This window comes from Stegostoma tigrinum, chromosome 5 (genome assembly GCF_030684315.1).
Source record: "Stegostoma tigrinum isolate sSteTig4 chromosome 5, sSteTig4.hap1, whole genome shotgun sequence".
NCBI classification, from domain to species: domain Eukaryota; kingdom Metazoa; phylum Chordata; class Chondrichthyes; order Orectolobiformes; family Stegostomatidae; genus Stegostoma; species Stegostoma tigrinum.
Window position 1 is genome coordinate 122172517 of NC_081358.1, and position 27269 is coordinate 122199785.

At 41.4% G+C, this 27269-nt stretch overlaps 1 protein-coding gene across 6 annotated transcripts in view; it reads left to right on the forward strand.

Annotated features, from left to right (window-relative positions):
* Nucleotides 1-27269, forward strand: part of stk3 (serine/threonine kinase 3 (STE20 homolog, yeast)) — a 384923-nt gene that overhangs the window by 252630 nt on the left and 105024 nt on the right. For all 6 annotated transcript variants that reach the window (XM_048529773.2, XM_048529774.2, XM_048529775.2 and 3 more), the window contains one exon: nt 13291-13416. In XM_048529773.2, the coding sequence (XP_048385730.1) occupies nt 13291-13416 (126 nt within the window). The remainder of the gene's footprint in view (nt 1-13290; nt 13417-27269) is intronic.

Genomic DNA, 27269 nt, shown 5'->3' on the forward strand with positions numbered 1-27269 from the left:
AGAAAGCATGAGAACAAAATCCTTTTGACATTTCAAAACCATTTTAAGCGAATATTGCATTATCAGAAGTAAAACAGATGAAATCACTATACTTCTGGGACATTACTATGCACAAAATGACTGTCATATATTACTCATGAAAGTGACAAACGTTTTTCAAGTCCATTCATTTTACATGAAGCACTTTGGGGCATTTTAGGAAACATGATAACATTTTTCCTGTAAGTCAGATTGAGAGGATGTTTCCTCATGTGGGCAATCTGGAATAAGACGTCACAGTTTATTTAGGAGTAGGGGTAGCAGATTTAAAATAGAGATGAGGAAAAGTTACTTTTATCAAAGGGTCGTGAATCTGTAGTTTCTACTACTCCAGAGTGTGGTAGAAGCCAGAACAATGAGTAAATTTCAGGAGAAAATAGTCATATTTTTAATAAGTAATGTGTTGAAGAGTTATAGAGAGCAGGCAGCAAAGTGGAGTTGAGGCCAAGGTGAGATCAGCCATGAAGGTATTGAATCGCGAAGCAGGCTTGAGGGGCTGAATTGCCTCTTCCTGCTTCCAGTTCTTTTGTTCTTAATTTCATACTTAGATACCAGTTGTTTTGTGGCTGAACTTCTGCATTATCACATTATAAGGGTGGGCTTTTATCGCAGTGCAGTGCCCTCACTGAGGGCAGAGTCCTAAAGGAGATAGCTGAAGAGATAATGGAGGCGCGAGTGGTGATCTTTCAGGAATTGCTAGAGTCAAGGAGATCCCTGAGGATTGGAAAATCGCTAATGTGATACTCCTGTTTAAAAAGGGGGTAAGGCAAAAGACAAAAAATTACAGGCCAATTAGCCTAACCTCGGGCATGGGTAAGATTTTGGAGTTAATTGTGAAGGATGAGATTTCTGAACGCTTCAAAGTGTATGGTAAAATAGGGCAAAGTCAGCATGGTTTAATTAATGGGAGGCCACGCCTGACGAATCTCCTAGAATTCTTCGAGGAAGTAATGATGAGGTTAGACCAAGGAGAGCCAATGAATGTTATCTACCTGGACTTCAAGAAGGCCTTTGACAAGGTGCCACACAGGAGACTGCTGAGTAAGATAAGGGCCCATGGTGTAAAAGAACATAGAACAGTACAGCACAGTACAGGCCTTTGGCCCACGATGTTGTGCCGAACTTCTACCCTAATCCTAAGGTCTGTCTAACCTCCACCACTACCTTCTGCGTCATCCATATGCACATCTATTAGCCACTTAAATGCCCCTAATGAGACTGACTCCACTACCCTCTCCGGCAATGCATTCCACGCCCCTACCACTCTCTGAGTAAAGAACCTACCTCTGATGTCTCCCCCATCTCTACCTTCACTCACTTTAAAACTATGCCCCCTCATTTCAGCTACCTTTACCCTAGGAAAAAGTCTCTGGCTGTCTGCTGTCTCTACGTATCGATCATTTTGTACACCTCTATCAAGTCACCTGTCAGCCTTTGTCGTTCTAAAGAGAAAAGCTCGAGCTCGCTCAACCTTTCCTCGTAAGACCTTCCCTCCATTCCAGGCAACATCCTGGTAAATCTCCTCAGCACCTTTTCCAATGCTTCCACACCTTTCCTGTAACGCGGTGATCAGAACTGGACATAATACTCCAGATGTGGCCGAACCAGGCTTTTGTACAGCTGGAGCATAACTTCACGGCTTTTGAACTCAATCCCTCTATTAATGAAAGCTAACACACCATGTGCCCTCTTAACAACTCTATAAACATGGGTGGCAGTTTTCAGGGAACTGTGAACATGAACCCCAAGATCCCTCTGCTCCTCCTGTAACGCGGTGATCAGAACTGGACATAATACTCCAGATGTGGCCGAACCAGGCTTTTGTACAGCTGGAGCATAACTTCACGGCTTTTGAACTCAATCCCTCTATTAATGAAAGCTAACACACCATGTGCCCTCTTAACAACTCTATAAACATGGGTGGCAGTTTTCAGGGAACTGTGAACATGAACCCCAAGATCCCTCTGCTCCTCCACACTGCCAAGAATCTTTCCGGTAACCCTGTCTTCTGCTTTCAAGTTTGTCCTTCCAAAATGAATCACCTCACACTTTTCATGGTTACACTCCATCTGCCACTTCTCAGCCTGGCTCTGCATTCTATCAATGTCCCTTTGTAACCTAGAACAGCCCTCCACACTGTCCACAATGTGACCTGTCCTCGTATCATCCGCAAACTTACTAATCCACCCTTCCACTCCTTCATCCAAATAATTTACAAAAATCACAAATAGAAGACGACCCAGAACAGATCCTTGTGGTACACCAATCGTAATTGAGCACCATGTTGAATATTTTCCTTCCACTACCACCCTTTGTCTTCTAAGGGTCAGCCAATTCTGAATCCAATCTGCCACATTTCCCCCTACTGCATGCCTTCTGCATGAGTCTACTATGGGGAACTTTATCAAATGCCTTACTTAAATCCATGTATACCACGTCTACTGCTCTACCTTCATCCATGTGTTTGGTCACCTCTTCAAAGAATTCAGTAAGGTTTGTGAGGAATGATCTACCCCTCGCAAATTCATGTTGGCTATTACGAATCAAACTGTGCCTTTCCAAGTGATCATAAATTCTGTCTTTCAGAGCCCTTTACAATAAGTTGCCCACCATTGACCTAAGACTAACTGGTCTGTAATTTCCAGGATTATCCCTATCCCCTTTTTTGAACAAGGGAATGATGTTTGCCTCTTTCCAGTCTTCCGGCACTATATCCATGGACAGTGAGGACGAAAAGATCATCGCCAAAGCCCCTGCGATCTCGTTCCTCGCTTCCCATAGAATCCTTGGATAAGTCCCATCAAGCCCAGGGGACTTATCTATCTTCAACTTCCACAGAATTCCTAGCACACCTTCTTTACTAACATCAACCTCCTCTAGCCAACCTGCCTGTTTCACAACGTCCTCCTCTACAACTAGGTCCTTCTCAGTTGTGAATACTGAAAAAAAGTATTCATTAAGGACCTCTCCTATCTCTTTAGACTCTGTGCACAAATTCCCTTTACAATCCTTGATTGGCCCTACCCTTTCTCTGGCCATTCTCTTATTCCTCATGTACGTGTAAAAAACCTTGGGGTTTTCCTTGATCCTATCTGCCAAGGTTTTCTCATGCCCCCTTATAGCTCTCCTAAGCCCTTTCTTCAGCTCCTTCCTGGCTAACTTGTATCCCTCTAGAGCCTTATCCATTCCTCTTTTCCCAAACCTTACATAAGCCTCCTTCTTCCTCTTAACCAGTTGTTCGACCTCTCTCGAGAACCATGGCTCCCACACTCGACCGCATCTTCACTGCCTGCCAGGGACAAATGTATCAAGCACATGCAGTAAACAGTGACCACATTTCTGTGGTGCTCCTCCTTGACAGCATCTGTTCCCAATTTATGTTACCCAGTTCTTCCCTAACTGAATTGTAATTACTCTTCCCCCAGTGATAAACTTTACTGTGCCGTATCCATGACTCTTCTGAAAGAAACAGAGTCATGAATGCTACCACCAAAATGCTCTCCTACCAACAATCTAACACTTGGCCTGGTTCGTTGCCAAGCACCAAATCCAAAGTGGCCATTCCTCATGTTGGTCTATCTACATATTGTGTCAGGAATCCTTCCTGAATGCACTGGACAAAATCTGCTCCATCTAAGCTGTCACAACTAAAATGTTTCCAACCAATATTTGCAAAGTTGAAGTCACCCATGACTACAACCCTGTGACGTCTGCACCTTTCCAGTATCTGCCTCGCAATCTGTTCCTCTACTTCTCTGCAACTATTAGGTGGTCTGTAAAAAACCCCCAACGAAGTGACTGCTCCTTTCTTGTTCCTGACCTCTACCCAAACTGACTCTGTAGACTTATCATTCTCCAACTGCCTTTCAGTAGCTGCTTTACTCGCCCTGAATAGCAATGCCTCTCCCGCCTCTTTTTCCACCCTCCCTATTTCTTTAAAAGCATGTAAATCCCGGAACTTCCAACAACCATTCCTGCCCCTGACTTAGCCAAGTTTCTGCAATGGCCACAACATTATAGTTCCAAGTACCGACCCATGCTCTAAGTTCATCCACTTTATTTTTGATACTTCTTGCAGTGAAGTATACACACTTCAAACCATCTCGGTGTCCGCAATTATGCTCCATCAACCACATTTCTTTATAAACCACCTCACTCCCTGTTGTGTCTGTTGGAAGGCCGAAAACCTCATCCTCTGAATTATAAATCCGGTTCTTCAACCCCTGCCAGACTAGTTTAAACCATCCCGTACAGCTGTAGCAAACCTCCCTCCCAGGATATTTGTGCCCTTCCAGTTCAGGTGCACCCCATTCATACTGTACAGGTCCCACCTTCCCCAGAATGTGCTCCAATTATCCACATAATGGAAGCCCTCCCTCCTACACCAGCTCTGTAGCCACATGTTTAGCTGCACTCTCTCCTTATTTCTTACCTCGTGGCACTGTTAGTAATCCAGACATAAGTACCTGGTTTGACCTGGACTTCAGCTTCCAACTGAACTCCCTGTACTCGTTTCTCACATTTTCAGTCCCTTTTCTACCTATGTCATTGGTACCGATGTGTACCATGACTGCTGGTTGCTCACCCTCTCCTTTAAGGACCTTGAAGACACGATCTGAGACATCATGGACCCTGGCACCCAGGAGGCAACATACCATCCTTTCATCTTGTTCGCATCCACAGAACCGCCTGTCTGTGCCTCTTACTATTGAATCCCCCACTACAATTGCTCTCCTATTCTCCCCGCTTCCCTTCTTTGCCACACGTCCAGGCTCAGTGCCAGAGACCTGTCCACTATGGCCTTCCCCTGGTAGGTTGCCCCCCCCCCCCCACAACAATATCTAAAACGGCATACTTATTATTGAGGGGAATGGCCACAGTGGATCCCTGCATTTTTTTCCAATCCCTTTCCCCTTCCTGCAGTTACCCAGCTACCTTTTTCCTGTACCTTGGGTGTGACCACCTCCCTGTAACTACTCTCTATCACCCTCAACCTCCCGAATGATCTGGAGTTCTTCCAGCTCCAGCCCCAGTTCCCTAACACGGTTTTTGAGGAGCTGGAGTCAGGTGCACTTCTCGCAGGTGAAGTCAGAGGGGACAGCAGCAGTGACCCGCAACTGCCCTCCCTTCCATTCCTTCTACTCTAGATTTTCAAAAGAAGAATGAAAAAAAACTGTCCCTTACCGAACCTCCACATAGCCTTTTTTGGTTAGAGGAGGAGGATGGGTGGGAGACACTACATGTGTAGTGTTTCGGGTTTAGCCAATGCCTGAATTTATCTCTTTCTTCCTGGCGCGCATTCCCTTCACACACCCACGGCTAAAATCAAGACAGCCGCTTGCCACACGAGGTAAGTTTTTACACAGGGAGAAACAAAAATGCCTTACCTTCCCATCGGCACGCTGGCTTGCGCTGCTGCTGCTGAAAACAAGAGGGCTGCTTGCCGCACGAGCTAAGTTTTTATACAGGGTATAAAACCTGGAGGTAAGGTACTAACATGGATAGGAGATTGGCCATCTGGCAGAAGGCAGAGAGTGGGGATAAAAGGCTCTTTCTCAGGATGACAGCTAGTGACAAGTGGTGTTCCGCAAGGATCAATGCTAGGACTACACCTTTTCACTTTATACATTAATGATCTGGATGAAGGAATTGTGGGCATCTGTCTAAGTTTGCAGACGATACAAAGATAGGTAGAGGGACATGTGGTATTGAGGAGGCAGGGAAGCTGCAGAAGGATTTGGACAGTTTAGGAGAGTGGACAAAGAAGTGGCAGTTGGAGCACAACATGGGAAAGTGTGAGGTCATGCACTTTGGTAAGAAGAATAGAGGCATGGACTATTTTCTAAATGAGGAGAAAATTCAGAAGTCTGAAGTGCAAAGAAACTTGGGAGCTCTAATCCAGTATTCTCTCAAGGTAAACTTGCTGGTCGAGTCAGTAGTTCGGAAGGCAAATGCAACGTTGGCACTTCTTTCAAGAGGACTTGAATATAAAAGCAGGGATGTACTTCTGAGGCTCTTTAAGGCTCTTGTTAGGTCATGTTTGGAGTATTGTGCGCACATTTGGCCCCATATCCCAGGAAGAATGTACTGCCCCTGGAGTGGGTTCATAGCTTGCTCATGAGAATGGTCCTAGGAATGAAAAGCTTAACATATGAGGAACATTTGAGGACTCTGTGTCTATACTTGATAGAGTTTAGAAGGATGAGGAGGGATCTAATTGAAACTCACAGAATACGGAATGACCAGGACAGAATGGATTTTGGGAAGATGTTCCATTGATGGGAGAGACTCGGACCTGAGAGTAGATTCTAAGAATAAAGGGAAGACCTTGTAGAAAAGAGATAAAGAGAAACTTCTTCAGCCAGAGAGTGCTGAATCTATGGAATTCACTGCCTCAGAAGGCTATGGAGGCCAGGTCATTGAGTATATTTAGGACAGAGATAGATAGGTTCTTGCATGTCAAGGGGATCAAGCCTTACAGAGAGAATGGAGTTGAGAAATGTATCAGCCATGGTTGACTGGCAGAGCAGACTTGATGGGTTGCATGGCTAATCTACTCCAAAACCTTAGTGGCCTAGTTTCTGCCCCTGTGTTTTATGACTTTACAAATGGGAATTTCTATATTTATTAGAAATTCTGATGAATATTAAAGTAGAAAAATGTCAAACTCTCAGAACCAGTGATATTGGGAACTGCAGATGCTGGAGAATCCAAGATAATAAAATGTGAGAGCTCTCTGATGAAGGGTCCAGGCCCAAAACGTCAGCTTTTGTGCTCCTGAGATGCTGCTGGGCCTGCTGTGTTCATCCAGCCTCACATTTTATTATCTTAAACTCTCTGAACCTTTGTTTTGTCATGCCATTTGTTCCTGACCATTGGAGTTGTCAGAAAGCTTTTGACTGCCCTTTTTGCTGATAGCTGACACAGTATTTCGTATCCTTTCTGCAGCTGAAGATGTGTTCTTGTGCATTTCTGTCTCTCAAAACGAGAATTCTGTGGCACAGTTCCAGTGTCTGGCTGAAGTCAGCCCCTTCACCAGTTGACTTCAGCAGACCAACATTTCAAAGCCTGGTGCTCAGGTTATCCCAATGGTGTCTCCCAAAAACATTGGCACCAAAGTTTTGCATCTGTGTGTGTTTGCCAAAGTAAAGGATTACATACTTCTTATTGTGAACCAGTGCGCTTTTACCTCGTCCCCCTCAATTTCACTCCAATATGTGCTGCAGTTCACCACTCACCTTTTCTTCTCCCATCTCTATAGCACTTCTCTTGTACGGTTCTCCTCCCAACTGTGCAGACATATCTGTCAATGAGTTACCTTTAGACTTCTGCGCAATCATATTCGGGGTTAATAACATGTTGGGGTCATCCTCTCTTCATGCATGTGTGGAAAATTCTTTTGCAGGCAGGGGTACAGCTTTCTTATATATGCTTCCTCTCCATCACTGCTCCCAATTCTATGACAGCATCTGTGTTGTCAAACTGTCTGTCTTACATTGAATAGCAAAAAGATTTCCAGTTCTTAAATAATTAGGGTTAATGAGATTTGTGTAAGAATGGCCTTATTCCAACCCAACTACTAGTTTATTTTGTCCCATGACATGCTGCCACTCAGAGGACTTGCAGCAAGCTCTGATTGGTGACATAAAAGAATCAGCAGTTTTGCAAAAAATCAGTCATTCAGCTATGTGCAGTGAAGTGAACATTGAGGCAGCCTGGATCCAATGTAGGTGAATTTTAAGACTTTAGGATAATTGATTGTTTGACCTTGTCCTCTAAGTAATCAGGTTTTTTTTGTAAAGACCAAGGAACTTGGCTATTGACTCAGAACACGTATTTAAGTTGAAGCTATAAAACAGAAAAACCGGCATCTTTTTATTATTAAAATAGACATTGTTGTCTCAGACCATAATTCAGTGAGAGAAGGAATACAATTTAGGATTCAGAATTACAAAGGAAAACAAAAGTGAAACCAGCTGGAAAAAATGGATTTCTGAGAATTTAATACCGGCTAAGTAACAAAACAAAGTAACAAAAGTGAGGAAAAAGGTAATGTATAATTGAAGCAGAAAGGATAGAAAACACTAGGGATAGTGGCAGGGCTAATCATAAAAATAAACAATTGACAAGAAATGAAGACAAATGGCAAGATAATGTTGCAGTTCTCTTGAAGCTGGAATTAATTGAATGAGTCAAAATGAAGGCTCTGACCCTGATGAAATATTGATGGATATCCATTTGGCAACAACTGCTTTACTCACAATCGGGCCTTTTAAGCCTTACTACTGTTCATAAAATTTATTGCATAGTTAACAATGGCATGTTACTATTAAATATTTGGAAAGAACAGCAAACCAGCATTGGGCTGGATTTTCCAAAAAGTGGCAAACTCATGTAGATTGCAATTCTGGCCCTTTTCATGAAAGAAGGGAGCTCTGCATTTCTGAGAAGAGGCTCTGCTCAGGACAGTCTCAGAAATGGGGAATGTACTTCCATTCCGACAATTCTTTTGTTGTGCAGAATTCTCGGAGAAAGACAAACTGCACCCTCTTATTATTGCAGACAACTACTGTATCATGAAATTTAAAGTCCTGACAGCCACTTTGCTGGCTGCTGTCAAACCGTAAGCGTGTAAAATAATAATAATGTTAGGGTGCAGGGAGTGTAGGGTGCTGGATGCTGCCAGACCTGCTGAGCTTTTCCAGCTACTTCTGCTTTTGCTCCTGATTTACAGCATCTGCAGTTTTTTAAATTTTTATTTAGGATGCCAGGGTACTAGATAAGTAGGGAGCTATCCAGCTGTGGTGCAGCCAGAGATCAGGTAGGGTGCCAGGGTTACAATACTAAATTGGTATGTGGTAGAGTGCCTGGTGGGTAAGGTATAATGTAAGTAGGGCGCCATTTGGATGGAGGATGGGGTGCCGAGTGGGAAAGGGATAGATTGCCAAGTAGGTCAGGTTCTAGGTTGCAAGGTAAGTGGAGCAGTGTTTAGGATAGGTTGGGTGGATGGGAGAAATCACTTAAGTGTTTGCTTTTTTACTCTGCTGCTCTGGGAAGCATGATGTGACATTTTGTATACATTGCCGAGGCAAAAAAGACAGTTGATGAAAGACTCCAAAACTGCATTAATGAAGTACCACAGAATAACTAGTCATCATAGTTGAGGCCTGTGGGAATAGGGATGTTGGATGGATACTACATTGGCTGAATGAGCAGATGCAGGAAACACTGGTGATAAATGGCTATTTCTCAGACTGGAGGAAGTTATACAGTAGTGCTCCTCAGCGGTCAGTATTCGGACACTTTCCTTGATTTATATTGATGATTTCCTCAGTGTGCAGTGTACCATTTCAAAATTTGAGAATGACCCAAAACTTAGAAATACAGTGAACTTCTAGCATGTCCAATAATGTGAGCCTGACTGATATAAAATTGGTTTCTGGTGTAACTTTGGGCATAATCTGATAGCTAAGATTTGCACATACTAGAAGCCACATAAATTAATACACAGGACACTGTTTTACACAGGCAAAAATAATTTGCACCTTTTCATGGAAACAATAGGGGTCATGGAAACTTTCAGTCTCTGGTCAGGGTGCTGCCGGTGGAAATGTAGGAAGAACCTACCTGAACAGTCTGAGAATTAAGAATACTGTTAACTATTCTTGCTACATCTCCAGTGTCAACGATGGCCAAACCAATCAGCACTCTCTTTCTGTGCTGTGTAAATTTGTTTCCCTATTTGCAAGTCTGCTTGGGTCATACTCCTGATGAATGGAAGACAAAATGTTTCAATTTCTTGTCTCCTTTTAGCAATCTTTTTGCTGCTAAGTGGGATTTCATTTCACTTTCTCACACCCTCAAACAACCCCATCTTACTGTCCTCCTCATTCCATTTGTTGCATCTAACTTCACTACTTCCTTATCCCCCTCTGTCTTACCATCTCTTGATGTGGAGATGTCCGCGTTGGACTGAGATGGACAAAATTAGAAATCACACGACACCAGGTTATAGTCCAATTTGAAAGGTTTCGGTTTATTTGGTTTATTTGAAATCACAAGCTTTTGAAATACTGCTCCTTCGTCAGGCTTGTGATTTCAGTCAAGGTCAAAAAAATCTGAAACATAAACAGAATTTGTTGGAGAAACTCAACAGGTCTGACAACATCTGTGGAGAGAAAGCAAAGTCATCATTTTCAGACAACTGACTGTTCTTCAGTAATTTTCTGTAAGATTCTATGGAGAGGAAAGAGCAAGAACGGCCCTCCTGGCTCCATAAGAAATTCTTGAGCATACTTGACACTTAACTTTCCCTCCATTTATCCATGTCAGAATCTGTTTCTGAACCTCATCCTACTTCTAATTAATGCCGAGAACTATTTCCTTGAGTGTCTGGTCTCTGTCTTCCTGGCTGGACCCAACTCCTACCTTCATCAATATGCAAAGTGATATCATATATTAAAACATGTCCAAGTACATTCTGTTCTCTTTTTCAGAATAGGCTGGTCACTGTGCTACTTTTGCACCAATACTAATTTGAATTAAAATTAATCCCTTGCATTCAGATTATGGTTTTACCATTGCTACTTATGATTGAGAACCCAAATATCTTGTAATTACATTCTTCATAAACCGTTAAAAGAAAATGACTTGCATTTCCACAGTGATTTTCAAGACCCCGCAGCCCATAAATTGGTTTGAATATACTCAGTATTGTAAATGCAGCAATTTGAGTTGGCCTTATTGTGTTACAAGTAATTACTCTCAAATTTCTACCAACACTAAATATTTTAACAAGACTAATTTATTTGTATCGATGCTGATATTGGCTATTTATTTCTTTTGAGTTGTACTTAGATAACTTGGATAGTAAAATATTTCCATCCAGAAGAATGTCCTGAGAAATTCCAATCTGGAAAACAATTTATTTTGAATCCTCCAGTTGTAACCCATCTGCTTGTATTTTGTAATGTATGTTTTAAATACCTAAAAGGTTCCTTAGAAGGTACTCTCCAAACTCAACTTCTGTCTAGAAGGACAAGGGCAGCAGATCATAGGGAAATCCCATGCAAATTCTGGGCAGATTCCTTGGGCAGACTCATCATCTTGACTTGTTACTTTGTCATTGGGTCAAAATCCTGGAACTCACTCCCTAACTCCATTGTAACTCTATCCACAGCATGCAGACTGCAGTGGCTCAAGAAGGTGGCTCACCACCACCTTATCAAGAGCAATTAGGGATGGGAAATAAATGATGGCCCAGCCGTCAATGCCCACAAATGAATAAAGAACAGCTTTGAGGCCAAATTTCTAAGGCATATTAAATGCACATTGATTGAACTAAGATAGGAAAATGACTGCAATGTCTGTAGAAATTAAAACATGTTGAGTTTTAAATAGAGATTTGATCTTCTGATTGAAAAGAAAACAACTGAAAATAATGGCATGATGAGATTGTGAGTTTTAAAACTAATCAAGACGAATTTTCCCTTTTTTGACTTATTGTACACTTGTGCTCTCCACAGGACAGCAATCTTTGTAGTAAACAGTTCCCCACTTCCCCCTGCTTCTACTGCATTCCCATATTTCCTTTTTCCTAAATGTAACTCTGGGTTGTTCTCTTTAGGTGCTTTCCACAGTTTTTTCAGTATTTCTTAAATCCATCACTTGCAATGAAGTTTGTTCTGTTGAGTGTACTTTGCTGAAATCCTTACATGGCTGCAGGATTCATCTCTTCAAATACAGGCTGACTCCCTGCTGCATCTGGCTGTGGTATTTCATAATGTCAGGCAGCTTTTTCTTACGACTGGCCTCACAAAACACTTCTCAGTCTGAGAGATTTATTGATTTATAGGGAAGTCTGTAACTAGATCTAAAAATGGCTTCCTCCGCCTCTTTCCCCATGGCAATGTGAAACACATTAGCCATGTATTTGGGTAGAAATGTTAATTTGCTGTACTGAACCCCAACTCTCTTCGAACTTAAAAATAAGTTGAGAGTTTACGGTATAGCTGTTAACAAACTGATACTTAACACCACCTTTCTGGGATTTTTAGATAGCCATGAACTCAGATATTTTTGTCATTGACTCCAAATGTAAACAACTTGCACTTTCATCCAAATAAAACAGTCCAAGTCTTCATTTTTCAAAAAAACCTTGATCTTTAATAGTCAAGTTGATTTTCAGACAGACATCAGAATTGGTCCTTCTAAATTTAAATTACACTCCCAAAGCATAATTAACTTACAAACCACATGATTGCAACAGTTTGTTGGGCTAAATAAGTATGTTTAATAATACCATGCCTGAAACCTGTTGGTCTTCAGGAGCAAGGGGTTGACCTCCCCCGAGTGTTGCAGACTAGTAGATTTTAAGGTCCAGGAACTTAAATGTGAGCTGAACTTAAATGTGAGTCTGTTCAGTTACAAGACTCTCCAGTGTCTAAAATATATGTCAACATAGTCTTGTACAAGTAAGAAATGCTTTTGGTTTGTTTACTGGATAGGGCCAAACTGCAATGTTTGTTTGTTTCTTCATATGCTAATATATAGAACTGAACTATTTCAGTGACCATGTATGTATGTATGTAAAGATATTTGCATGAATAAAATATATTTTTGAAATTAAAAAAATGTATTTCGCCTTTATATGTCAAAATATCCCTAAACACCGAAATTCATCCACATGCATAGTGATGCATTTTCTTCTTCGGTTTCTTCTTACCAAAAATCACATTCTTGTTCTCTTATTAAGATGATGACAATACATGTGATGCATTTGTATGCTGGCAGGCCTCTGCTTCTTCACTGAAGGAGTTGTTCTTCCTACATAAGTTCAATCCATAACTGTTGCTGTGCAAGTTAGTAACAAGTTACCCAGAACAGTAATATTTTTACCTGTCATCATCGATCCTTATCCAGTTTCAAAAGGATCACATAATGAGGGCAGGAGCAGAAAAATTGACCATTTATTCATCTCTGTTATCTTGCCACTCTGAAATCAATTGCAGAATTTATGCTGCCACTTCAGAAAACTGAACAGCAAACAAGTGTTGGGGTGTCCACAGTATACATTTGTTTATTGAGCCAATGAACAGCTCCAGGAATCCTGTGATTCGTTAATATTTGACTTTTTCAAGGGGAGATTAATGACATTGGAAGGAATATGTCAATACATACTTCATTTAATTGTAAATGTTGCATGTTAACTAACTGTTAATCAGTTTGCTGCATTTCTTTCTCTTGCTACAGCACAGTTTCATTAAAAATGCCAAATCGGTGTCAATTCTGCGAGATTTAATAATTGAAGCAATGGAAATTAAAGCAAAAAGACATCAGGAACAGCAGAGGGAACTCGAAGAAGATGATGAGAACTCTGTAAGTGTGACAATATTGCATTCTAAGTTGATGACGCTCATTTAATTTGGTTCGTCTCAGTACCGTTCTACAAATATGACTTCATTGAGCTAATTTCCAAAAATAATTTGCTTGAAGTAGTCCAGAAGAATTAAATTATTTTATTTAACATTGCTTTCCATACTGTCCTGGCACGTCTCTGGAATCCTTGGGTCCATATCATCTGGAGCCAAGAGGATAAACAGCTTGCAGAATTCTTTCTAGCCCATTTTATAATTGCTTATTATTCAGCTTCAAGACTTCAGATGTTGCACCCGTTTGACTTATGTGCTAGTCCCGCTTTTACCAATTCCATACTTAAAATACAACATTGAGTATTAACTGTCTATATATGTTATAGGTATGTGCATGCAAGAGAAAAAGGATGAGGTTCTGGATACTTTCTTTGAATAATTAGACAGTGAGTACTCCCTGCATTTACCTGACCTTGCACTCTGCTACTTTGAATTTGGGAACTGTTTATGGTTCCTGACCTGGCCACTGCTGCCTCTGCCACCACTGCCAGAGCTGCCAGCCCACCAGGGCTGAAGTTCTGTCTCCAGCCAATTAATGAGCTTATTTGGGGCTTCTGTGATTGGTTCTACACTAACTCTTCAAAGTGGCAATGAGAGAAATCCTGGTATCTAAAAAATCCTGTCCATGAAGTTCTTGAAATTGTAAACCAGTTCAGATGTCAAAAAGAAATAGTTATTTGACTTGTATCCTAATTTGTTATTTGGACCAAACTATTCATGATGATTCCATGAGTGTCATGATATTTAGTTTGCAGTGGTTCAAAATGGCATTGAGAAACAGGGGTGTTATCTCAGTTCTTTAAGATAGATTCTTTTTATTGTGGATGTAGTTTAATTTTTAAATGTGCACATTTAAAAGTTGCTTTGAATGAATGAACATAACATGGCATTTTGCTAAAATATAAGCTACGCATGTGAAATGGTGATTTGCACAAAATGAAACGTAATATTCATTCAGTCATAGCACATTATGTGTCCAAAAGGAGATTAATTTAAAATATATCCTCAATATCTAATTGAGAACAGTTAATAAATGAATAGCTATAGCATCCTGAAATTATCCTTACACAGATGATGGGTACCTAAGGAGATGGGAATGCATTCTGACAAAATGGTATGTTTTGATAGCTGTACTGCTCTGCTGAGGTAATTGTACAGGCTGTTTTAATTAAGAAAAATTACAAGCAGAGTGTTCTACAGAAGGTTAATTCCAATCTCAAAATTTAAATGTTAGTTTAAGCTTTACTGCACGTGGTTGCTTTTTTTTCCCTTATGTGTATTTTGAAGTATGATTTGGATCTAATATCCAATGTGAGCAGCTGCACAGGAGTGATCCGTTGCCTGGCAGCTTGTGGGAAACATTTCCAAATATTTATACCACTGGACCCTCAAAGGGATAGACTGATAATTTCTATTTTATCTGCAAGCCTTGAGGTATTCTGTCAGTTTTTTTTGGGGAAATGCTGTCATTAACAGTCAATGAAGACAAAAAAGATCTGTTCAAACGAGGAAGCTACAAAAATAGAAGAGGAATTATTGACACCATGATGTATTTTGTTAACCAATGATATAAATGGGGAGACGTGCCAATGTACATCATTGTATAGGGAAGAGGGATTGAAGCAGAGCTCTGCTCAAACGTGTACCCAAGCACAAAGCGAGGAAATCTTTACACTGAAAATCTTGCCAGCGGACATTGATCGCCATGGAGAGTTTTAGTGATTGAAAACAGCTGATGCAATTATAAGTCATTTTCAACCATTAGAAATTAAAAGGTGGTGCAGGAAGTGGCCTGAGGTTTTTTAACAATAAGTTGAAAAAAGTTGGTATGCTTTACGAGTGGCGAGACCACCTATCCAAGGAATCTCTTAGGTGACAACAAACATATGCCAAATCAACAACAACAATGGTTCACATCAGGATGTAATGAAGACCACACTGTTCCATTGTAAATACTTCAACATAACTAATGTATCAGCAGTTCAACTCAGACTATAGTTACTTCTATAACATCCTCAATTTTACAAGGAATTCAAATGTACTCCAGTTTCATGATTATTACGTGATTCACTGTAGTGAACTGATACTTTTTCTGGAGGTTCATTGTACAAACTTCCAGATATTTTTCTAATTTACGTAATGAAATATTTTGTATTTGTAAATTACATGAAAATTCTGTGCATGATAGCCTTAACTGGTGGTTGTAACATTATTCCTGTTAGTTTGACTTTTAAGTAAATGAAATACAAAAGATAATAAAATCAGCATGATGTTTTGTAGGGAATAAATGCAATGAATGATTGGCCAGTAGTGCTAGCAGTAAAGCTCTGTTGTCTCATCCAAAGGGCCTTGAATCACATCTTTGATTGGTATGTGCATGTCTTGCCAGTTTTTAGCTTTGCTGCTGGATAAAGCACTGCAGGGCAGTTTACTGCTACATCTGAATAAAGTTTGCCAAGAATATTTTAAACTATTTCCAGCAACTAATATCACATAATGAATCAAGCTTGCTGAGCCTGTTCTTCAGTGTAAAATTGAACCATGCCTTCCATGCTGTACACTTAACATGTCAATGCATTCTCTGCTCTTCTGAATAGATGAACAAGATACAACTGAGTACTTCAGCTCTGTGGGTAATACACGTCATTTTTCCAAACTGATGACTTGTTTTGCTATTCCTGACATCAGAGGCAGAATTTTCACATTTTGAATTGAGATGGAATACAAGCAATGAAAAATGGCCACAAAATTGTGTGGACAGAAATATCATCGCTGTATCTGCTTTTCACTATTTATCCCAGAGCAATGGAGGTACCAAGCCTTGGAATTCATTCACTCCAATAGCAAAGTAGTTTAAATCATCGTGGACCCATTAAGAACTTGCCCCTAGTAAGTTTTCCAATTTCCACTGAAGTGATGAGAGTTTAACACCTGTAGGGAATCAGACCAGCTCAGTAGAATTGGGGATAGGGTCAACTATAAATTTATGTAAGAAGATATGGATCAAAATGGTAGGGTAAAGCATGACTGATGCCTCCTACCCAATTATGTAAAAATATACAGATTTCAAAAAGGCATTACCAGCCTACCCTGTGCAGTTCTAGATCCCAGTGCAGGGATCCAGGCCTATCGCTACCTCTGAAAAATAGAAATTTGAATATGAACAACTTCTTCCCTCAAATACTAACAAAGGCAGCTAACTCTGGGATTTTGCAAGCACACATTGTCTAGGAGAAATACTATATGAAAGATTCCATGGATACTTTTCCAGAATGCAAGCAGAATTAGCTTCAAAGGGAAATCATGTCTAATGTATTTTCGAGAAAGTCTCAACCAGAGTAAATAAAAGGGATCAAGTTGATGTGTTGTATTTGAACTTACAGAAGGCAGTTAAGAAGTTACCTCACAAAAGGTGAAGACCTTAAATAAGGGCCCACGGTGTTGGAGGCAGTTTGTTGATAAATAACTGGGCAAAAGGTTGACAAATCTAGTACAATGTGAGAAAATGTGAAGTTGGTCACTTTGGAGGGGAATACAAAAGAACAGAATTTTATTTCAAAGGAAAAAAATCCTGCAGAAAGTTGCGAAACATAGAGACTTAAGACTATTCGAGCATGAAACACGGAAAGCCAGCATACGGGTGCAGCAGGTAACAGGAAGGTTAGTAGAACGTTGGCCCTAATTTCAAGTGGGTTGGAGTTTACAAGTCAGGAAGTCTTACTGCAACTATACAATGTACCATTGAGACTATATCTGGACTACTGTGAACAGTTGTGGTCCCTTTTTGAGGAATGACATAATTTCATTGAAGGCAGTTCAGAGAAGGTTCATAGGATGACCGCTGGAATGGAAGGATTGTTGTACTGACAAAGGCTAAACAGGTTGGGACTACTCACTGGAGTTTAGAAGACTTAGAAATACTTCATTGAAACATATAGGATTCCTAAGGGGCTTGATAGGGTAAATATTGAGAGGATGTTTCTCCCTGTGGGAAAGTTTAAAACCAGAAGATATTGTCTCAGAATAAAGGGATATCAATTTAAAACTGAGATGAGGAGGAATTTCTTCTCTCAGAGGATTGTGAGTTTTTGTAGCTCCTTGCCACAGAGAGCTGTGGGGACAGACCCCTTGTGAATATTTAAGGTAGACAAACAGGAGACTGGAAGAACACAGCAAGTCAGGCAGCATCTGGAAGAAAGGAGAAGTCAACGTTTTGGGTATTACCCTTCTTCAGGACTGGATGTGGGTGTAGGGGGAGCTGCAGATAAATTAGGGAGGTAGAAGGGTAGGGGAATGGTGGTGATAGGTGGACACTGGTCATAGGTATGACCTGGTTAGTTAATGGGAGGGTTGAATCTTCTGTGTCTATCCTCATTGCTCGGTACCTTGACAGATTTAGTGAAATTATGGGCAAAAAATATTGGTCAACATGACTTTCATGTTTTCAGGAGCTGCCTAACTGACCACACTACCTCTTCTGCCTTTTGTTGTGAATCTGTCAGTGGAAGAGCTATTTTTGCAAAGTTTCATACAAAGATATGACAGAAACCAGATATATTCAGAACATTTTGCTTAGTTTTAGAGTCAGGGAGCTCCACTACAGTTTGTACTTTTGCCGGTCTGCTGCATCTGGGCAGAACTAGAACTCATGTCGAATGGAGAGTATTTGATAGTGCGGTTGGAGAGGGTTTAAACTAAAATGGCAGGATTGAAAACCTATACAGGGAGGCAGAAAAGAAGGGAAACAAAGACAAAATTTTAAAAAATGGGAAGTCAGTAAAATGATAAGAATTCAAGGGCAAGAATCAAATGGGGCCACAGTAGCTGACGTAGAGAACTGTTACGGTTCTATGTAGATCCCCACACTGGAGTGGTAACATTAGGGAAGGCATTAAATAGGAAGGAAGTGCAGGTAAGAAAGGTACAGCTACAATTATAGAAACATAGAAGATAGGAGTAGAAAGAGGCCATTCAGCCTTTTGAGCCTGCTCTACCATTCTTCATGATCATGGCTGATCATTCAACTCAATAGCCTAATTCTGCTTTCTCCCCATAACCTTTGATCCCGTTCACCCCAAGTGCTATATCTGGTTGCCTCTTGAATGCATTTGATGTTTTGGCATCAACTACTTCCTGTGGTAATGAATTCCACAGGCTCACCACTCTTTGGGTGAAGAAATGTTTCCTCATCTCCATTCTAAATCATCTACCCTGAATCCTCAAACTATGACCCCTGGTTCTGGACATACCCACCATCAGGAACATCCTACCCACACATATCCTGCCCAGTCCTGTTAGAATTTTATAAATCTCTATGAGACTGTTCCCCCCCACCTCCATTTGTCTGAAGTCCAGTGAAAACAATCCCGACCTTGTCAATCTCTCCCCGTATGTCAGACCCGCCATCAGACTGGTGAACCTTCGCTGCGCTTCCTCGAGAGCAAGATCATCCTTCCTCAGAAAAGGAGACAAAACTGCACCCAACGTTCCAGCTGTGGTCTCACCAAGGCCCTGTAAACTGCAACAACACATCCCTGTTCCTGTACTCAAAACCTCTTGCAATGAAGGCCAACATACCATTTGCCTTCTTTACCACCTGCTTCACCTGCATGCTTACCTTCAGCGACTGGTGCACAAGGACACCCAGGTCCCACTACACACTCCCCTCTCCCAGTTTACAGCCATTCAGGTAGTAATCTGCCTTCTTGTTTTTGCATCTGAAGCGAATAACCTCACATTTATCCAAATTATACTGTATCTGCCATTGATTTGCCCCTCACCCAACCTGTCAAGAACATACTGAAGGTTTTTGTGTGCTTGTCACAGTTTACCACCCACCCAACTTGGTATCATCTGCAAACTTGGAGATGTTACATTTTGTTCCCTCATCCAAATCATGAATATATATTATAATATATATATATTATATACTGTGAATACCTGGCATCCCAGCACCAATCCCTGTGGCACCCCACTAGTTATTGCCTGCCAATTTAAAAGGACCTATTAATTCTTACCCTTTGCTTCCTGTCTGCCAACCAGTTTCCTATCCATCTCAATCCACTTTACCCAATCCCATGCGCTTTTATCTTGTGCATTGATCTCTTATGTGGGACTGATTTTAAAAGCATGTATATGTATAGGAAGGGAAAAAGATTTGCGAAGACAAGAAGGTAAGTCAGAAACAGGGAAGGTATAATGGGGATGACAGAAGAGGTCACAAACAATGTTCAACAAATGCTGGAGAACACGCTGTAATGAGAGGGATGAACTACAGGTAAACTGCAGGAAATAGTGTTGGGAAAATTAATGTGATTAAAGACTGATAAATATCCAGGACATGATAATCTACATCCCAGAGAACTTAAGGAAGTAGACCTTGATAAATTGAATGCTTTCACAGGTATCTTTCAAGATTCAGTGTACTCAGGAACAGTTCCTATGGATTGGAGGGCAGTTAAAGTCCAACCCTAACACACTCCCCCCCCCCCCCCCCCCACACCACCACCACTACCACCAATGTAGAATGTAGGTAGAGAGAAAATGGGGAATTATAGACCAGTCAGCCTGACATCAGAGGTGGGGAAAATGCAAGTCTGTTATAAAAGATTTAACAGCAGAGCGCTTGAAAAATAATGACAGGATTAGACAGAGGCAGCATAGATAAGAACATAAGAACTAGAAGCAGGAATAGGCCATTTGGCCCTTCAAGCCTGCTCCGCCATTCAATAAGATCACGGCTGATCTTTTTGTGGACTCAGATCCACTTACCCGCATTCTCACCGTTTCCCTTAATTCCTTTATTGCTCAAAAAATATCTACCTTAGCTTTAGAAATGTTTACTGAAGTAGCATCAATTACTTGACTGGGCAAGGAATTCCACAGATTAACAACCCTCTGGGTGAAGAAGTTCCTTCTCAATTCAGTCCTAAATCTGCTCCCTCTAATCTTGAGGCTATGCCGTCTTGCCCTAACTTCACCTGCCAGTGGGAACATCCTCTTTACTTCTGTCTTATCTATTCCCTTCATAATTTTTTATGTTTCTATAAGATCCCCCCTCAATCTTCTGAATTCCACTGAATATAATCCCAATCTACTCAGTCTGTCCTCATAAGCCAACCCCCTCAACTCCGGAATCAACCTAGTGAACTTCCTCTGCACTCCCTCCAGTGCCAGCACATCCTTCCTCAAGTATGGACACCAAAACTGCACACTATACTCCAGGTGCGGCCTCACCAGCACCTTGTACAGCTGCAACATAACCTCTCTGCTTTTAAACTCAATCCCTTTCGCAATGAAGGACAAAATTCTGTTTGCCTTCTGAATTACTTGTTGCAGCTGCAAACCAACCTTCTGTAATTCATGGACGAGGACAGCCAGGTCCCTCTGCATAGCAGTATGCTGCAACTTTTTACAACTCAAGTAATAATCCCTTTTACTATTACTCCTACCAAAATGTATGACTTCACATTTATTTACATTGTATTCCATCTGCCAGACCTTTGACCACTCCCTCAATGTATCTATGTTCCTCTGCAAAGTTTCAGAGTCCTCTGCACACTTTGCTCTGCCACTCATCTCAGTGTCATCTGCAAATTTTGACACCCTACATGTGGTCCCCAACTCCAAGTCATCTATTTAAACTGTAAATTGTAGACTTATGAAAGGGAAATCATACTTGACAAATCTACTGGAATGATTTTCATATTGTAACAGTGTAGAGTTCATAAGGCACAGCCAGTGGATGTGATTTACGTAGACTTCCAGAAGGCTTTCCATGAGGTTCTTCATAAGAGGTTAGCATGTAGATTTAAAGCTCATTTGATTGGGTTAGTGAACTGACACAGATAGAAAACTGTTTGTCAGATAGAAATCCAATGATTGAAATAAATGGATCTTTTTCTGAGTGACAGGCAAAGACTAGAGGGGTACTGCAGGGATCAGTGCTTGGACTCCAAGAATTTACAATATGTATTAATACTTTCGATGAGGAAGCATCTGTAATATCTCCAAGATTGCAGATGACACAAAGCTGGGTGGGAGGATGAACAATAAGGAGGGTGCAGAGAAATTTCAGTGTTTTTTGAACAAGTTGAGTGATTGAGCAAATGCATGACAGTTGAAGTGTAATGTGGGCTTCTGTGTGGTATCTAAATTGCAAGGTGAGGTTATTCTCTGAATGGTGATAGATTTGGAAAATGGGATGTGCAACAAGATCTGGCTGTCCTTGCACAACAGTCTCGGAAAGTAAGTATGAAAATGCATCAGGTGGTGAAGAAGGCAAATGATATTTTGACCTTCATAGCAAGAGAATTTGAATACATGAGCAGGATTGATAAGACTACACCTGGAGTATTGTGTGCAGTTTGGCCTCCTTAACTGAGGAAGAATGTTCTGGTTATGGAGGGAGTGTGACAAAGGTTGTCTGACTGATCCCTGGGGTGGAAGGACTGATATATGAAGAGAAACTGGATTAGTTAGGATAATATTCACTGGGGTTTCGAAGAATGAGGGGGTCTCATAGAACCCTATAAAATTCCCGTAGCGCTAGACAGGCTAACTGCAGGAATGATGTTCCAATTATTTTTATCATTTGATTTGATTTGATTTATTATTGTCATATGTGCTGAGGTACAATAAAAAGTGTTGCTTTGTGTGCTAATCAGACAAATCATATCTTACGTTAGTATATCAGGTGTAATAGAACAAAATGCAGAAAAGTATTACAGGTACAGAGAAGATACAGCGAAAGATCAACTCTAATATACGAGAGCAGAGTTGCTGGAAAAGCTCAGCAGGTCTGGCAGCATCTGTGGAGGAGGAAACAGAGTTAACATTTCGGGTCTAGTGACCCTTGCGCAGATGCTGCTAGACCAGGTCTGGCAGCATCTGTGGAGGAGGAAACAGAGTTAACATTTCGGGTCTAGTGACCCTTGCGCAGATGCTGCTAGACCAGGTCTGGCAGCATCTGTGGAGGAGGAAACAGAGTTAACATTTCGGGTCTAGTGACCCTTGCGCAGATGCTGCTAGACCAGGTCTGGCAGCATCTGTGGAGGAGGAAACAGAGTTAACATTTCGGGTCTAGTGACCCTTGCGCAGGTGCTGCCAGACCTGCTGAGCTTTTCTAGCAACTTTGTTTTTGTTCCTGATTTACAGCATCCACAGTTCTTTTGGTTTTTATGTAATATATGAGAGGTCCATTCATAAGTCTGATAACAGCGGGGAAGAAGATACTCTTAAATCTGTTGGTATGTGTTTTCTGTATGTTCTGCCCAGTGAAAAAGGATAGAAGGGAGTATAACTGGGATGGGAGGGGTCTTTGACTATGTTGGTTGCTTCCCAAGGCAGCAGAAAAAGTAGACAAAGTCAAAGGAAGGAAGGCTGGCTTTTGTATGAACTGGACTGTGTTCACAACTCTCTGTAATGCGGTCCTGGGCACAGCAGAAGCCATAACTAGTTGAGATGCATCCAGATAGGATGCTTTCTACAGTGCATCTATAAAACTTGATAAGAGTCAGTGCAGCCAAGCCATATTTCCTTAGCCTTCTGAGGAAGTAGAGGTTTGTTGTGCTTTCTTGACTGTATTGTCAATGTAGATGGACCAGCACATATTGTTGGTGATAGTCACTCCTAGGAACTTGAAGCTTTCGAACACCTCTACCTCAGTACCGTTGATACAGACTGCGGCTTGTCCTCCACTCCGTTTCCTGAAATTGATGACCAGCTCCTTCATTTTGCTGACATTGTGGGAAAGATTGTCGCCTTTATACCATGCCACTAAGCTGAGTCCAAAACCAGAGGCTTATCATTTATGTCTACAGGGTAGGCCATTTAAGACAGAGATAAGGAGAAATTTCTTCATCTAAACAATAGTGAGGCTGTGGAATTCTCTACTACAGGAGGTAGTTGAGGCCAAAACATTGAATGTTTTCAAGAAGGAGTGAGGTCTTGGGGTTAAAGTGATCAAAGAGTATGGGGAGAAAGCAGGAACAAGGTACTGAGTTGGATGATCGGCCATGATCATATGAAAGACAGTGTAGACTTGAAGGGCTAAATGGCCTAATCTTGCCTCCTATGTTATGTTTCTTTGTATCTGTGAACTTGGCAGCACTTGGTTTTCCCTTACTATATACTCTAGGTAGGGTAACTGCTTTTGTAACTTATTTTTGACAAGGTTTATCACCAAATCAGCTGATCTTAATCTTCTAAATGTATTTTCAAATTATCCTAAGTGGCTATTCCATGTGTCCCTATATTTCAGCACGTACTCAAGATAAACTACAGAATTAGGGTAACAGGCTATGACTTGATTTTTCAATCTGTGGAAAATTGCTGGGATATTTCTTACCGCAAATGGTATCGCTTGGAACTGGAAGTATGACAGAGTCCAAAGTCTTTTTAACTTGGGGTTTGAAGTGGAAAAAAATCTATATTAGTAAGAAATCCAACACTTTCAACCATATCAATATCATCTTCCAAGTGAGGAATTGGATAGGAATTTAAACTTTGATGTTGCATTGAGCTTTTTTGAGCCTATGTAGAGTTTGATCAGGTTTAAACACTCAAATTACTGGGGAGCTCCAGCTTTGTGGTCTTGACTGGGATCAGATCAGTGATTTTCCAACATGAATTGGGTTTCTGTTTCTAACTGGGCCTGTTTATAGAACATTTCTCTGGACTAAAGCAATAAGGATGCTGTTTTTTTGGAGTGGATACACCTACAACCACATCATGTCAGAGATAATGGGAACTGCAGATGCTGGAGAATCTAAGATAACAAAGTGTGAAGCTGGATGAACACAGCAGGCCAAGCAGCATCTCAGGAGCACAAAAGCTGACGTTTCAGGCCTAGACCCTTCATCAGAGTGTCTAGGCCCGAAACGTCAGCTTTTGTGCTCCTGAGATGCTGCTTGGCCTGCTGTGTTCATCCAGCTTCACACTTTGTTATCTTACAACCACATCATGTATGGCTAAAGGTTTACATCCCTGTATGTCCCTGCAGACTTCTTTAAATCCTGTGAGTAGCTATTAAATCCTGTGAGTAGCTATTCTATGTTCCCTTATTCCTTTGCCTTTAAGTTTAAATGTATGGCGTCTATTTACATAGGAGTTCAGTGTCAGCAAAATAGATAATACAATGATCAATTTGGGAATTGCTCAGGCCTCTTCCTACCTCATTCTTACTATCCTTATAATCCAGCATTATCCTTACTTCCTGATGTATCTGCACCTGCTTATGCAGCTCTGGTGGTGGCATTATTTTAACATACTGATGTAATATATAACTTATTCTTTATTTGGCAAACTGGAATGTCAGTCAAATAATCTACTGACATTTCTTCCTGATCATGGAGAGGTGATGGCCTAGTGGTATTAACACTGGACTGTTAATTCAGAGACCTAGAAAATGGCCTGGGAACCTGGGTTCGAATCCCACCATGGCAGATGACGGAATTTGAATTCAATTAATATGTGGAATTCACAGTTTAATGATGACCATGAATCTATTGTCGATTGTCAGAAAAACCCATCTGATTCACTAATGTCCTTTAGGGAAGGAAACTGCCATCCTTAATTAGTCTGGTGACTCCAGACCCCAGCAATGTGGTTGACTCTGCAGTTAGGGATGGACAATAAATGCTGGCTAGCCAGCGATGCCCTCATCCTGTGAATGAATAAAACAATGATGTTATAAGGTATTCTTGAGCCGCTTTGCAGGCACATGTGAGAATTAGGGAGGACATTAGCCTAGATGATGTGGAATCTGTATGGGTGGAGCTGCAGAACACCAAAGGGAAAAAAGAGATAATGGGAACTGCAGATGCTGGAGAATTCCAAGATAATAAAATGTGAGGCTGGATGAACACAGCAGGCCAAGCAGCATCTCAGGAGCACAAAAGCTGACATTTCGGGCCTAGACCCTTCATCAGGGAAAAAAGAGTGTAGTTTACAAACCACCAAACAGAAGTTATGAGTTTGGATATTTTATCAAACAGGAAATTAGAGATAGGTACAGCAGTTATCATGTTTGACTTCAATCTATATATTGGTTGGACCAACCAAACTGGTAGCGATACGATGGAGGAGGATTTCCTAGAATGTATGATGGATGATTTCCTTGACCAATATGTCAAGGAACCAACTAAGAGAGCAAGCCGTCCTAGACTGGGTATTGTATACTGAGAAAGGATTAATTAGCAGTCTCGTGGTGCGAGATCCTTTGGGGAAGAGTGACCATAATATGGTAGAATTCTTCATTAAGCTGGAGAGTGACACAGCTAAATATGAGTCTAATGTCCTGAAATTTAAGAAAACTAACTTTGATGCTATGAAGCTTGCACTGGCTAGGATAATCTGGCCAAGGACACTTAAGGAGTTGATGGTCGATTGGCAATCGCAGACATTTAAAGAACATTTAAAGGAACTTCAGCACTTGTACATCTGCCAATGTGGTATACTGCATTCACTGTACCCGGTGCGGCTTCCTCTACATTGGGGAAACCAAGCGGAGGCTTGGGGACCGCTTTGCAGAACACCTCCGCTCAGTTCGCAACAAACAACTGCACCTCCCAGTCGCAAACCATTTCCACTCCCCCTCCCATTCTCTAGATGACATGTCCATCATGGGCCTCCTGCACTGCCACAATGATGCCACCCGAAGGTTGCAGGAACAGCGACTCATATTCCGCCTGGGAACCCTGCAGCCATATGGTATCAATGTGGACTTCACCAGTTTCAAAATCTCCCCTTCCCCTACTGCATCCCTAAACCAGCCCAGTTCGTCCCCTCCCCCCACTGCACCACACAACCAGCCCAGCTCTTCCCCCCCACCCACTGCATCCCAAAACCAGTCCAACCTGTCTCTGCCTCCCTAACCGGTTCTTCCTCTCACCCATCCCTTCCTCCCACCCCAAGCCGCACCCCCAGCTACCTACTAACCTCATCCCACCTCCTTGACCTGTCCGTCTTCCCTGGACTGACCTATCCCCTCCCTACCTCCCCACCTATACTCTCTCCACCTATCTTCTTTACTCTCCATCTTCAGTCCGCCTCCCCCTCTCTCCCTATTTATTCCAGTTCCCTCTCCCCATCCCCCTCTCTGATGAAGGGTCTAGGCCCAAAACGTCAGCTTTTGTGCTCCTGAGATGCTGCTTGGCCTGCTGTGTTCATCCAGCCTCACATTTTATTATCTTGTACATCCCTGTCTGGCATAGAGAATAAAACAGGGAGGATGGCTCAACCATGGCTAATAGGGAAAATAAGGGATAAGGTTAAAGCCAAAGAAGAGGCATACAAATTGGCCAGAAAAAGGAGCAAACCTGAGGACTGGGAGAAATTTAAAATTCAGCAGAGGAAGACAAAGTGTTTAATTAAGAATGGGAAAATAGGATATGAAAGTAAGCTTGCAGAAAACATAAAAACTGACCACAAATGCTTCTGTAGATATGTGAAGAGAAAAACTCCGGTGAAGACAAATGTAGGTCTCTTGCAGTTAGAATCAGGTGAATTTTAATGGACAACAAAGAGATGGCAAACCATTTGAACAAGTACTTTGAATCTGTCTTCACTAATAAGCACACAAATACCCTTCCGGAAATGCTAGGGGACATATGGCCAAGCATGGAGGAACTGAAGGAAATCCTTATTAATCAGGAATTGGTATTGGGAAAATTGATGGGATTAAAACCTGATAGGTCTCCAAGGCTTGATGCTCTGCATCTCAGAGTACTTAAGGAAGTGGTTCTAGAAGTAGTGGGTGCATTCTTGATATTTTTCCAGCATTCTGTAGTCTCGAGAAGA